General features: G+C 36.9%; 1 protein-coding gene across 2 annotated transcripts in view; it reads right to left on the reverse strand.

The window, feature by feature from the left end:
* Positions 1–13,798, reverse strand: part of LOC143757334 (uncharacterized) — a 252,183-nt gene extending 238,385 nt beyond the window's left edge. Inside the window, exons 1-9 of one of the 2 annotated variants that reach the window (XM_077248400.1) lie at positions 13,568–13,773; positions 10,056–10,227; positions 9,820–9,881; positions 8,096–8,234; positions 7,740–7,849; positions 5,368–5,548; positions 5,188–5,271; positions 4,972–5,067; positions 3,914–4,268 (exon numbers count right to left, since the gene is read on the reverse strand). In XM_077248400.1, coding sequence (XP_077104515.1) covers positions 3,963–4,268; positions 4,972–5,067; positions 5,188–5,271; positions 5,368–5,548; positions 7,740–7,849; positions 8,096–8,234; positions 9,820–9,881; positions 10,056–10,227; positions 13,568–13,716 — 1,299 coding nt within the window. In that variant the 5' untranslated portion in view covers positions 13,717–13,773 and the 3' untranslated portion in view covers positions 3,914–3,962. Of the gene's footprint in view, positions 1–3,372; positions 4,269–4,971; positions 5,068–5,187; positions 5,272–5,367; positions 5,549–7,739; positions 7,850–8,095; positions 8,235–9,819; positions 9,882–10,055; positions 10,228–13,567 lie in introns of those variants that run through there. The other variant, XM_077248399.1, reaches the window with a different exon arrangement.
* Between the last annotated feature and the right edge of the window lie 649 nt (positions 13,799–14,447).

Raw genomic sequence — 14,447 nt, forward strand, 5'->3', positions numbered from 1 at the left:
TCATCGGGTCTTCTTTTGGGAGTCGCTCTACAGTGCTCAACCCCCAAAAATGGGTACTTTCCATAAGATCATCTATCAATGCAAATCAAACCAGCTATTAGCCTAACTGAAATAACACCATGCCAATCTCTAGATATGGTGAAGGGAATGTGATGATTTGGGGATATTTTAATTCCAAAGGCCAAGGGAACTTTATCAGGATGCATAGTATCCTGGATCCATGAAAGAACTGACCTTTAAAAATAAAAATCTGCCTGCCTCTATGGGAATTTAGCATAGGGGTGCACTGACTTATGCACCCTGTATTTTAAAGAAGAACATTTATTTATTTATGTACAATACATTATTCATTCACAAAGAAAATTGGTGTCCTTAAAGGTTGGATTTTTCCTCATTTTTTTAATTAAGGCATTAAAATCAATTTCCAAAAGATGATTTTTTATTCCTCTTTTTAGTCAACTTTAGCATGGGTATATTCACTAATGCTAAGCACTGTGCATTAGCCTTGTTGTCACTGTCATGTGACCTAAAGTCCGGCCAGAGGTCGTCCCGGTACTTTTAGTCTATTTTTTTATGAATACTATGAACTTAGTCATAATATTTCACATATTGTTTTTTGCCCACTATATGTGATTTCGTATTCAGCCACAGTCATGAGGTTCTACATATGAACCCCCATTTTTATGACATCATTTCCTATTTTGTTTCTTTTGTTTCTTTGTTTCCTTTTTTTTCCTTTGCAAAATATATATATATATATATATATATATATATATCGTCATTGAAAAGGTGTATTGAAGGGTTTGTATGTATGATTGTATTTTCAATATATTTTGGTATCAATTGACACAAACCAAAGTAAGCACACAAGCTCAGAACTGCATCTTCTCAGCTATGGTAAGCGTCCGCCAGCACGTTTCGATCGCACTCATCTTTCTAAAGGTCTGATCTCACCCATCAGCAATGGCAGGCCTGACATTATCAGGGGAATTCTCCTCTTCCAGCCTGAACATAGAAGAGATTCCAGTGCTATCTGCCTCGCTGGCTTTCTAACAGTCCCGCTGTGTCAAATAAGACTGTATTCACATCTGGCATCTGAGTAAAATGAATGAAGCATAATTAAAGCTTTTTTTATCTGCATTGTTTCTGGTTTAATAACGAATGAGTGAAAGGTCGTGCGGAGTGGAGGGACGAAACGCTTTTGTTCAGCCGTTGCTTTGCACAAATGATCTTTATCTTCACACTTCTCATACACTCCCTCTTTCCTTCTTTCTTTCTTCGCTGGCTGTATGTGTGTGTGTGTGTGTGTGTAAAGTGTTGTGACAACTCCTATCCCGGAGTGCTTAAGCGCACATTCCATTCCTCCTAGCGGTCCCTCGGGTACGGCCCACCCTTTTCAATTAGAGCCGCAGCCAGAGAAAGACCAACAGGTGCAGAGGCCACAAAACAAGATGAATTAGGCACCAAGCCAATGCAGCCACTGAAACACATACAATTACACCCACCCAAACACACACACACACACACCAAACCAGTTCACATACAATTTGGACATATTTGTCGCCGGTTAAGCTGCGGTTTTGAGGTTCTAGGGCTGAGATGTTACAGGCTTCTTTTCTGGCCTTCTGTTGGACATTCTTAAGACACATGTCAGCTGGACTCGTTCTGCGCATCTCAGCATCGAGCGCATAAATATACTTGATCTCATCGTCTGTTCGAGATCCAGTCCCATAAAAGCAACGTGGTTTATGCTCTGTCAACTTTTCACGCACGCTGGACTAATGAGATGTGCAGTTGATCGGTGTGCATTACCATCCATCACTGACTTCTTACCAGACGTTCTCGAATATGGATTGAACGATTGAATTTGGATCAAAAGAGTTTACTGGTTCAGAGCGGATTCAGAGGACGGCTTGGTTTTTAGTAATAACAGACAGGTTTCTGGCAATGACCCTTCATGCCTTTTTCCCTTTTTTCTGTCTAAAGACCATGATATTCAATAAAGGCGCTTTAGCCTGGAGGAATCATGCAGGATTCATGTTTTAAAGACTGAAACAGACATATCTAACCAATTTAATTTTTTGAACTTTTAAAAGGGTTGTTTGAACCAAAAAGATGAACAGTCAACTATTAAAATAGTAGATCATTAATGATCTGTATGCTTAGCAAAGGCCACCCTTTACATTAATGTTAATGTGTATTTACATGAGTAAGTCATATTTACTTGTGGAACTTTTTTAAATGATAGATTGTTATTATTAGTGGTGGTAAGGCTATCATCACTATTAGCTCATTGAGGTTAATGGTTTGAACAAACCCCTTCGTGTAACTGCAGAATATGTTGAAGAAGTCTCTTCTGCATTTATTAAATCAAAAATACAGTAAAAACAGTAATAATGTGAAATATTATTACAATTTAAAATAGCTGGTTTCCATTGAAATATATTTAAAAATGTATTTTATTCCTGTGATGCAAAGCTGAATTTTCAGCATCACTACTCCAGTCTTCATTGTCACATGATCCTTCAGAAATGTAGATCTGTAAGGCAGGAGCAGACTCCAAAATGAAAATGTTTTTAACTTTTGTTACTAAAGCAGATGTTGAAACAGATTGATGAGTGATAGAGGAACAGCTATTTATTCCCCCTTGTGGCTGAGCCGTGTTTCATACCTGTAACCTGTTATTTTAAAAACACACAGACCCTCAGGTCCTGTGTACATCATACAGACTTAAATCAAATGAAAATTCCTAGTAAATCCACAAAGGCTAGTAGAGAACAAAGGAGTACCTTTGCTCTCATAAGAACACTCTTCTCCTTTTGAAATACAATTTCAGACTGTGCGTTTCAGCAGCCGAGCAGATTATTCCCACTATATTAAAGTTGATTTAGTGGAAAAGTTTGGCCGTCACTGCCACGGGCAGCAGAGAAAATAAAAAAATGACTGTAAAAATCTGTATCTGGCTGAAATATAGATATATGGAGAACAGACCGTGAATACTAGCTTTTGTTCCTTGTTGCTATCCATCCTAAATAATATTGGGATTTTACAGTTCAAGATTAGTGCATCTTCAATCACTGTTCAAAGGTGTTCGCGCTTGTGTGGCTAACACTGCCCACAACATCTTCAATTGTTTAGATGTAAATGCTTTAGCTTACTATGTACTTAAGTGTTGACAATTATATCACCACTAAGTACATACCTTGTAGTCAAGTGCATCGTGTAAGTATTGCAATTGGGATTCAGGAGCTGGCTGTTATTTTTGAATGGATTGTCCCCTCTGGTGGTCACGTAGTAAATAACAGCATAAACCACCACTGGCAAGAACTTCTCTGTGGCTGTGTTTGTTTCAGTTAAATGTCCATTCATAGGCGTGCTTGGAGTCAGTTATTTTATTTGTGATAATGCAATGAAACATGATGAATTATGCAGACATCATTTTTGGCCAGGCTGTCATACAAAGAAACTGTGAACATTTAAAAAAAAAAAAAAAAAAAGAGAGGGAGAACCAACAAAATATTAATAACTGATTATGTTGTAGTCAGTGTATGGTTTTTTACTCTAAGCCTTTTGTTTTTCTATGCTTTTTTGTTGTTGTGTGAGTCTCTCTTATTTGAAATATTTAAATCATATTTTCAACTTGTATGGTCATTAAAACAAATGACAAATCACTTTTGGCCAATACTGTATATATTTTATGTTAATAAACACCAATCAATACTATAATAATGTAATATGCTATTAATATTATTGTATTAATTATGCATATGAAAAAGATCTTATTTACACATTTTACAGGTAGAAAATCAAAAGTCACAGTATAGACAGAAATGTCTTTTTCCTTTATCAGAATATATAAACATTTTCAATATATATAAAAATGTGCATAAAGTGCATTAAAATGTGTTGTTACACCTGCTGTCATTAAAACATCCTGTAAAAACAATCCACTTTTTTCAAAACTAGGTGGATGTCTTCCTCCTCTTCATCCCACACAGGATATGGAACGGGGAGATTTTGGAGTGTGTTTTCTGTGAGGCTCCTGGAGACTCTGGGTCACTAGCTGGGTCAGAATGTGGTTGCACTGCTTTCTGAGAAGCAACGTACACTGGAACAACAGGAAGAGACGACGATAAAGAGGTTTGTGCCTGATAATCTTGAGATAATCTTGACTCTTTTTCCTCAGAAGCATTCAGGCCCCTCAAGTGGATCACAAAATTTGACGTCTGCTGTTCCAAAGACATGAAATCCTCTTGGATCTCAGAAAACTGTCACCGGAAAGAAAAGAAACGATTTACTGAACAAATCGAAGCATATCAAAAGCAAGAATATGTTCTTTCACACTAGTTTTGTCTGTGATAAAGTGTAAAGTGATAGCCAACTGTATATATAGCAAATCTCAACTGCCTGTTACCGGAAGCTAGTGATTACACTCTATGAAGTTATAATTAAAGATATTTTTCTTACAAAATTGCTGGGGTCGTATGGATTACTTTTATGATAGATGGATGCGCATTTTTGGGCTTCAAAATTAAAAATCTTGGAAGAGTCAGGACATTTTTTAATATAACTCTGATTGTGTTTGGCTGAAAGAAGAATGTAATATACACGTGAGATGGCTTGAGGTGTGAGTAAATTATGGGATAATTTTCATTTTTGGGTGAATTAACCCTTTAGTTGCTGTGTGAGCGGTACATTTCAAGTGAATGCGGTTGTCAATCCCAAAAACGGACAGAGTGAACATAGCCACAAGAGTGTACTGATGTAATCGACTGCTTGAATGTAAACTATATCATCACACAGCTCTAATCTGCGAAATGTGACAATGAGGCAAGAAGATATTAAGATATTAAACATTAACATCATGATTTTCTGTAAAACTGTCTTGAAACAATGTGTAATGTGAAAAGCGCTGCATAAATAATTTTGACTTGACTTTCTGAGAGGCTGTGAATGTCTTCATATTCATACCAGATCTGTGTTGGACTGTAATAATTCTTTGGTCCATTTAGAGTCGATGCTGGTATCAAAAGTCCCGGCCAGACCCTGATGACTGCTGCGAAGAGCCTGAGCAAAACCATACTCTTTATAATATAAAAGTTGCTGTGTATACTTGAAAATATCCTCATAAATTCATTAAAACCTGTCAAATTATTCACAAAGGACTATATAAATGTGTGTATTGACCTGTAAAAGGTTTATATTGGTTTCCAGCTGCGTCCGGCACTGTTGGACTTTGCTTTCGAACTGACCGAGTTCTGCGAACAGGTTCTGAAGCACACACGACACAAATAAATACACATATATCAGTAAAGATACATCACAGAAGGTCAACTTAAGATTGTATAAGGCACAGACGTGTGTCACCTCAGTGTCTGTGAGGACGGCGTGAATGTCGTGGGCTTTCTGTGTGCTGTCAGGGCTCAGAGTCACTCTGGTGTGTAACTCCTCCAGCAGAGCCCAGCGCTTCTGTAACGCGCTCTGAACCGCACACACACTCGCCTCACACTCCCGCTGAACCTGCAGCAGGGAACGCAGAGAGCTCATCCTGACACACACAGAACATGAGCATTACAAACTATTGGAAAACACACACTTAACAATACAACACCGTAACATCATCTAGCCATGATAATGTGGGAAATAAATAGTCATAATAAAGAATGAGTAGGCGTGTGTCTAATCGTTTGTCATAAGCTTTTGGCAATACAAGTGTGAAACAGTGTGTGTACAGTGTGAAAAAGAAGTAAACTTTAGCATACTTTTACAAAGAGTACTTACTATGGAAATGATATGCTTTAAAAGAAAATAGTTGAAAGCAAACTAAATGTTTTTAGACCATTGCATGTTATATACAATTAAAATGTATTATAGATGAAATTTATATGAAATGCGATTGCTTAAGGACTTAAGTACATCTTTATATGTAATTTCATAATTACTTCTGCTGTCCTTGAAATATTTTTAAAGTGAACTGACAAATGTACTGACAAGCATTTATGGTAAATAAGCTAAAATATACTTTAGTGACATTACTACTGAAACTTGTATGTCATGTTTTTAAATATATCTGTCATTACACATTTATAACAATGAAGTAAAGATGCAATTAGTACATTCAAAATGTATTAATTCTAAATTTAATATCAAATAACACATTTCAGCCGAAATCATAATCAAGTACTACTTTAGTCAACACATTAAAATAAGTGTACTTCTTTAAAGCGTGACCAAAGATTTTTAAAGCAATTATTTAAAGTGTGCTTTACATTAATATATATATATATATATATATATATATATATATATATATATATATATATATATATATATAATATGATATTATTAGCCTACATAGTGTACTTTTTAGGTCAGAGGCTTAAGTGGCTTTTTTGTTTCATTAGTATTATATAACCTGCAAGTACAGTTTTTTAAAGGGTCATGAACTGCATTGTTTTATTTTATGTTTACTGGGTTGTACTTATAATATTAGTATGATTTTACATCAAAAATTGTCATAATTTGGAAAAAAAGGCATTTTTCTTACGCTTATTTTAGCCTCTGATTTGAGCGCTCTGTTGGAAGGGGCGTGTCTGTGTGAGACCCTTGCTGTGATTGGCTGAAATCTTTGCATATGAAATTGCTAAGTATTATATGTGGAACTCTCGAAAACTTTTAGCATGTTTTTACTATTAGCTCTCAAGGTTGACTAATCATTTAATGACTAATCGTTGCAAACCATTGAACAGACAGTTGAAATGTACCTGCGAAGATTACACTATTATTTAAAGGATGAATTTGATGTAAACACTAGACCTACATAATATTCACATATATAGTTCACAGGGGGCATGATTGTATTAGCCCTTCAGTTACAGCATAAATTTATATTTAAACCTATAACATATTAAAGAGATTACATTTATATACATATAACATTTTTATTTCACATTTGTTTTCCTCGCAATTGCGAGTTTATATCTCACAATTTGGACTTTATAACTTGCAATTGCACGTTTATATCACAATACATTCACAAAAAAGTCAGAAATTCGTGAGATAAGCTCACAATTCTGAGGGGGAAAGGCAGAATATAGAGTTTATATTCTGATTTTTCTCCTCAGAATAGTGAGATATAAACTCTGAATAGTGAGAAATAAAGTCAGAATTGTGAAATTATTTTTTTTACTCTTTTATTTTGTGGCTTCCATAGAGTGCTACTGCAGAACTGTAGGCTAAGTATAGGCCCCGCCAACACAAAACACGTCATTGCTGTTTGCAAACACCCAAAGTCTATTACGCCATAGATAGGCACATTCCACAATGAGTCGGTCTCTGGGCTTGGTTACAATAAAAGCTGTTTTTGGACTAACAAGGAAGTTTTCAGTTCTGAAACTTACCGGATATTCTTATAGTATGATGACCTCTTGTATTTCAAAAGCTCAAGGACAATAAGATTTCTCAGTTCATGACCCCTTTAAATATAATTTTTAAGATTTGAAGTACACTACAAGTACACATTCAATACAATTAGGTCAACTTCTTTTCACAAGGGGTTATTTTATTTCTCATAAACATTCAATTGAAAGCATGTTTCTTCGCATGTCAGTTCGCTGACTGAAATCATGACATGACAGGCTGTTCAAACATAGAAACAGCCACACATATTGAAGCCTGAAGAGTTTGTGACAACAGCTAAATATTTGGGATATCTGTGTATGTAGATCTTCACAGCTCACCTGTCCTGCAGGTAAGAGTGTATCTGGTTAACTCTTTCTTGAATTGCACATTTCTCATTTCTCTCCTTCTCTTCCTCATAGGCCCCCCCGCGGAAAGTCTGAGACACTGCCTGAATGCAAAAAGACAAATGATTGGTATCTATAAATGTTTGTAATTCATGTCTAGCAGGATTAACAAGAGCAGTCTGTTTACAACACTAGGCTACATTATTTGAAATGTGTAATGAGTTCGACATGACAGCATAATGACTACAACACATTCCATTAATGACAGTGTTCATTCTGACAGAAAGTAAGGATGGGCCTACTATGGTTCAAAATTTTGTTAATGCACCACCCATCCTTAAGAGACAAACCTGTAGTCTGGTGAGAAGCCCTCGTATGTGGGGCTCGCTGGGGTCCGGCAGGGGCTCGTGGAGGACGGACACCACTAAACCATCGGCTAGAACATTTACCAGGGATTCAAGATGTCCTGCATCCTGCTGTGGATTTATACTGATACAAACAAGATCAATGAAATGAATGGTTTTAACCACAGGAAGACAGCGGATGCATCCAAAATCATATACTTCCCTACTATAAAGTTGGTGAAAAACAGTGTCAAGAATTCACAGTTCTCATGAAGAGTAGGCAAAAAAGTACCCAGATGACTTACTACTACCGGCGAGGTTCTGAAGTGCGCCTACGATGGACGCTTTACTATCCCATGAGGCCACGGGAGAGGATTTGTGAATGGCAGTGAAGTGAAGCAACTGACGCGATGGCGAATTACATTCATTACACAAGCATTTATAGAAAATACTTTTTTAGTGGTTGTCAAGTAAGGGGGGTTTATTAAAGGAATTTTCTGAGTTCAGTACATGTTAAATATGTGGCATCATGCTATTGATTTTGACAGAATATACTTTGGGGTCATCTCTCAAATCAATAAAAAGAAGCAAGAAACAAAAATATTTTGTAGAAATACTAAAGCTAGAAGAACTAAACATTATATTTGTTACCATGAGACCAGTGAATTAAGTCCTGTTGATAACAAAAACAATAACTATAAAGATAACTTTAATGATAACTATATTAGCATCCACACTAGCGGATTATATCGTTCAATGCAATACTGTCACCTGTCTCTTTAAATGCTTCAGCTCTTAAAGCAGGATTCTGATTGGCTGTCATTGTTTTATTGTTCATCAGCTGGGGGGGGGGGGGGGGGGAAATCATTCTGACAGATATTATTAATTTTAGTTTATGTTAATTTCAACATTAACTGTTACATTGTTAAAATCAGAAGTTGTATAATATTATTTAAATGACCTGAACTAACAATGAACAGTTGAATTTTTACTAACCAAAGTTAACAAAGATGAATAAATACTGTGACAAATGTACAGATCATTGTTAAGTAATGTTAGTAAATGCATCATTAACTAACATTAACTTATGGCACCTTATTGTAAAGTGTTTCCAACTTGTCTTGACCCCAGAAAATTCCTCTTCTATTCCATTGCTGGTCAAGTTGATCCACATTCGATGTTTAAGCTACTTGAAACACTGGTTAAACTATTTATTCTTGAAATTGTGTGACTTTTTCTCATTTAGGGTCATGAATGTGTTTTTTTAGAAAGGCTATACACATTTTGGTGACTACGATCGTGTCAAATTGAATGAGTCCGGTAAAAACCAGAAAAGCTTTATTTGTAGCTTGACTAAAATCTGATACACATGAGAACTTAAAGACTTGAAATGAAGGGCTCATCTTCTGAATCGTCCCAGGAGAATTCCCAGTTTCTTGTTTTATTTTGTGTCTGTGCAACTAATTTTGAACATAAAAACATGTGGTTTAAACTGACTCCGATCACAAAGAATGGAACTAACTGAACACAATAGGAGTTCATAATTTCTCATATTTTATGACAAGTCATAATGGAGGTTTTCTGTAAAAGCATGACTCATAAGTGTTTTTCATAGTGTTGATTCATGGAGAATTGCATGGAGACAAACTCTTATTTTCAACACAACAGGAGGGTTTAATGTGCAGTTATGTAAGCAAAAAAAATAAAAATCTGGATTTGTTCTCTCTCACCTGGCTTGCTGCTGGTTTTCAGCAGTTTTTCTCACTATCACCTCACCATTGTACGGTAAATGCTGAGAAAATCACACATACAAAAACAGCAATATTTATTTACATGACATAATTTCAATTGTAGACACTGATAAGCTGGCAAAGGATGCACAACTAAAAGCCCTATTGCTCTGAAGCACATGTTCAATTCCTCTAGATCTAAGAAAGAAGTCAAATGAATTCAATAGTAGACTGACCGGCTTTACTTTCTGTCCATAACCGAGCAGGAAGCGTAAGGCTGAAGCACAAAGAGCCGTCGCAGCACACATCAGCCCAGCGAGAAGCAGTCGACTCTCCAGGACAAGCAAGCACACGGCTGCTATCGGAACCAGACGCTGACTCCAGTTCGGCCAGTTCCTCCAATGCAGTCTGAGAGAGAGGGAATCATGATATTGCCACAGTATAGGCTAAACCAAAGGAATCTGTGAGAAACGCTAGGGTCTTGTGGTAGTTGTCAGGGAGTTCCTATTGCCGTGCGGCTGGCAGGTTTATATATAATCAGGTCCCTCCTTTAATGTGAGTGGGATTGTTTTTAGCCTGTTTTATTATCTGTTTTAAGTCTGAACACTTACTGCAATTTTGAACCCCATTGACTTTAACTGAAAAGACTAAATAAAAATAAAACACTGAGGCCTTTCTCAACAACAACAAAAAATTATTTTATCTCTTTAAAGGGTTAGTTCGCCCATTTAAGACATGAAGTTGTATGCAATCCTTACCAGCACTATAGTGCATACACACTGACCCACTCTGTAGTCACCTCCCAGAGTTCTGGCTGCTGGAAGTTTTTCAAGAAAGTACTCCCGGTTAGTTTCCGGGGCCTCAAAACTGTGCGTTTTTACGTGAAAAAATTATTTGCGTTTCAAAGCTTGATTAATTTAACACACAAAAAATTCGCCGGTCAAAATTCATACCTCACTTTTAATCGGCACTATTTTCTTTCCATTTCTATCAATCCGCGCTGCTGTCAACGTCAACAGTGCGCACGTTCCGATCAGCTGTTCCATAGTGTTTACACAATCGATTACGAAACGACGTAAAAAGTAGAAAATGAACGATGGTGCGAACTTGTAAATTTCCAGGCTGTGACCACAAGAATGTTAGACTCCAGTGGAAAACACGTGAAAAGATGTCTAATATAAAAACAGTATAGGTACAATTTGCTCTTGCTACAGCTGTGGGCCCAGCATCAACTTGGACAACTTCATCTCTGTCCTCTCGCTCTCTCTCTTCCCGTTCTATCTCCATATCTGTTGAAGTTCGGTATCGGTAGCCTATACTCCGGTTCATAAAGGTATCCCTTTGGCGTTGTGCTAAAATTACTTTCATCCTCATCTGTTCCCTCTGACATTGTGCTAAAATTGGTTTCATCATCAGAAGTTTCGCAGTCAGACATGTTGTCAGTGAGTCGCGCTATCAACAGCTGATCGGAACGTGCGCACTGTTGACGTTGACAGCAGCGCGGATTGATAGAAATGGAAAGAAAATAGTGCCGATTAAAACTGAGGTATGAATTTTGACCGGCGTGTTTTTTGTGTGTTAAATTAATCAAGTTTTGAAACGCAAATCATTTTTTCACGTAAAAACGCACAGTTTTGAGGCCCCGGAAACTAACCGGGAGTACTTTCTTGAAAAACTTCCAGCGGCCAGAACTCTGACCAGGGAGGTGACTACAGAGTGGGTCAGTTTGTATGCACTATAGTGCTGGTAAGGATTCCATACAACTTCATGTCTTAAATGGGCGAACTAACCCTTTAAGGGAATCACTCTACGGAAGTATCTGTAGTAGGCTAGTCAGTATAATCATCTATGCGTTTGTATGTAGGCCTACAGTAGTTACAGTATAAGAACTGAGAATCTGAAACTCTTTTCCTTTTTGAAAAAGAAATACACTTTAGCATACAACTCCAAATTCAGAAAAGTTGTGGCATTTTGTAAAATGCAATAAAATCTGTGATTTGTTAATTCGATTATAATTCCATCATTTAACCTTTATTTAACTGAAAAAAGTACAAAGAAAAGATTTTCAAAGTTTTCACTGACCAACTTAGTTGTATTTTGTAAGTATAAACAAATTTTGATTTGATTAGTTGATTTCAAAGAATTTAGGTCTTTCACCTTCTACCATACATGCAGTGATATTGTGAAAATATTCAGGGAATCCAGAGACAGGAAACCTCCTTTCAATGTGTGTGACCTTTGACCCCTCAGATGGCATTGCATGAGAAACCATCATGCTACTGTTAAATACAGCCACATGTGCTCAAGAGTACTTTGGAAAACTGTTGTCATTTAACCCAGTCTGACGCTGCATCAAGAAATGCATCTTGAATCTCTGTTACACAAGGAAAAAGCTATACATCGGTTCTATGCGGAGATGCCGGCGAGTTCTCTGGCTCATCTCAGATTATTCAAAAGACAGTGGAAATGTGTGCTGTGGTCAGATGAGTCCATGTTTCAGCTCGTTTTTTTGGAAAAACAGGCATCAGTCCCAAAGACTAAAGGGACCATTCAGAATAGCGACAGGTGCCAAAGCAAACATCTGTCCTGGTATGGAGGAGCATCAGTGCAAACGGCATGTGTGTGTGAAAGTATCAGTGACATGGAGTCGTATCTTGGGATTGTACATAGACATTTAATGACATCTTTCCTGGGAAGCAAGAAAATCCCAGGCCTCATTCTGCACATGCTAAAAGTGAGTGGTTTGTAGACACTAGGATGTGCCTGACTTCCTGCAGTCCAGATCTGTCTCGTATTGAAAAGGGGAATCAGACAACGATGACCACAGACTGCCGAGCAGCTGTCTTGGGAATTGTAATCTTTTGGGAATTGAGGATACTAATTGTTGAAGTTTTGCAAGAGGAATATTCCTCTTGCAAAACTTCAACAATTAGTATCCTCAATTCCCAAAAGATTACATTTAAAAAGTGTAATAGGAAGTGTAAAAGGAAAGGTCGTGTGACAGTTGTAAACGTGCCTCTGTCACAAATTTTTTGGAGTGTGTTGCAGCCATCAAAATATTATTTTTTTCATATACAAAATAATACACATAAGTTGGTCAGAGAAAACTTTGAAAATCTGTTTTTTTTTGCACTTTTGCCAGTTAAATAAAGCTCAGAGAGAATTAACAAATCCCAGATTCTTGTTTTTATTGCAAGAAGTTGCAATTTAGAACATTTAAAATATATTAACGTTCAAACCTAACGTCAAAAAACACTACAGTTAAAATTATAATAATGTACTTCACATGTCCCTTAGTACAGTATGTTAGTCAACACATCAAAATCAGTGTACTTCTTGACAAAAGATAATTAAAACAATGTACTTTACAGTATAAATATTGGTTACACTTTCATTTTAATGTGTCTATAGTGTACATTTAAGTACTGAGTAATAGTTATTAACTACATGTACTTACTATGGGTTACGGTTAGTTGCATGTAATTATGCCTACTTTAGTTATTACTATAGTAAATACATGTAACGTGTAGCCTATTAGAATAAAAGTTTTACCAAACATTTTATTTGACATTATTACAAAGTGCACTTTTTAAAAGTGTAATTAACTGTGGTAAGGCATAAAAATGGTAAATATAGGCTGTACTTTTGAGAATAAAATAGCAGGACGCTACAAGTGCACATTCAATGAAATTGAGCACACTTTTTCACAAGGGTTAATGCACTCTCAGCACTCCAAACAAACACCCACCTCATCCATCTCCGCTCTCTTCCATCTCTCTCTTCCACCTCTCGCTTGATCATCTTGTTCTCCTTCTCTCTTCCATCCCGCCCTCCTCTGCTTCTAGTCCCGCTCGGCTCCCAGCAGCTCCACACATGTCCAGCGCTCAGCTGAGGCATGAATCCTCACGGACGCCCTGCGTGAAGTGTTTGAGTTGCTCAAATCATGCTGTGGAGACCAAACACTTGATTTTCCAGTTGTACCAGTCGGTCCAGGAGGTTTAATTCATCAAAGACTAATGTTTATTGTGTTCCTTCTTGGGTTGTAAGAATGTGAGGAATGTGGTATGGTGAGGGAAGTTGGTGAGGCACTTCCTAACACACCTGTGCCCGCTGCCACCGCTCCCATACACAAGTAATGTCATCACAGGTCACGATACAAAATGGCTATAGGCTAACGCAGGTGTGATCCTTGTGAAAAAACAAAAGTTAATAGTAGGCCTACTGAATGTGCACTTTTATTGTAGCCTACAATCTTAAAAGTAGCCTAGCTATGCTATATTTAAAAAATAAACTAAAACTGTAGCCTACAAGCAGATATTATATGAATTATGGAAGGAGAAGGACCAAACGTGAGGGATTTTCCTCATTCATTTATGTTTAGGTTTGTTCTGAATGTTTACAATGTATTATATTGTAGCGTTAATTCTCAGGCGTTCTCAATTCTCAAACGAGACGTTTTTAACAAAGGGAGCCTTTTACCATATTCAACTTGAACATCGAATCAACCGAATCACATAAAGTGAATAAAGTAGCCTACAACATTAACATTAAATGCATCCTTATTTGTAACAGAACAGCATTTTGAACACGTTACACTTTTGATAGCCTATCCTCAAGAGTGTAACCGT

Source organism: Siphateles boraxobius, unplaced genomic scaffold (assembly GCF_051911475.1).
Source record: "Siphateles boraxobius isolate OS27281-9 unplaced genomic scaffold, OSU_SipBor_1 30, whole genome shotgun sequence".
Lineage (NCBI taxonomy): Eukaryota > Metazoa > Chordata > Actinopteri > Cypriniformes > Leuciscidae > Siphateles > Siphateles boraxobius.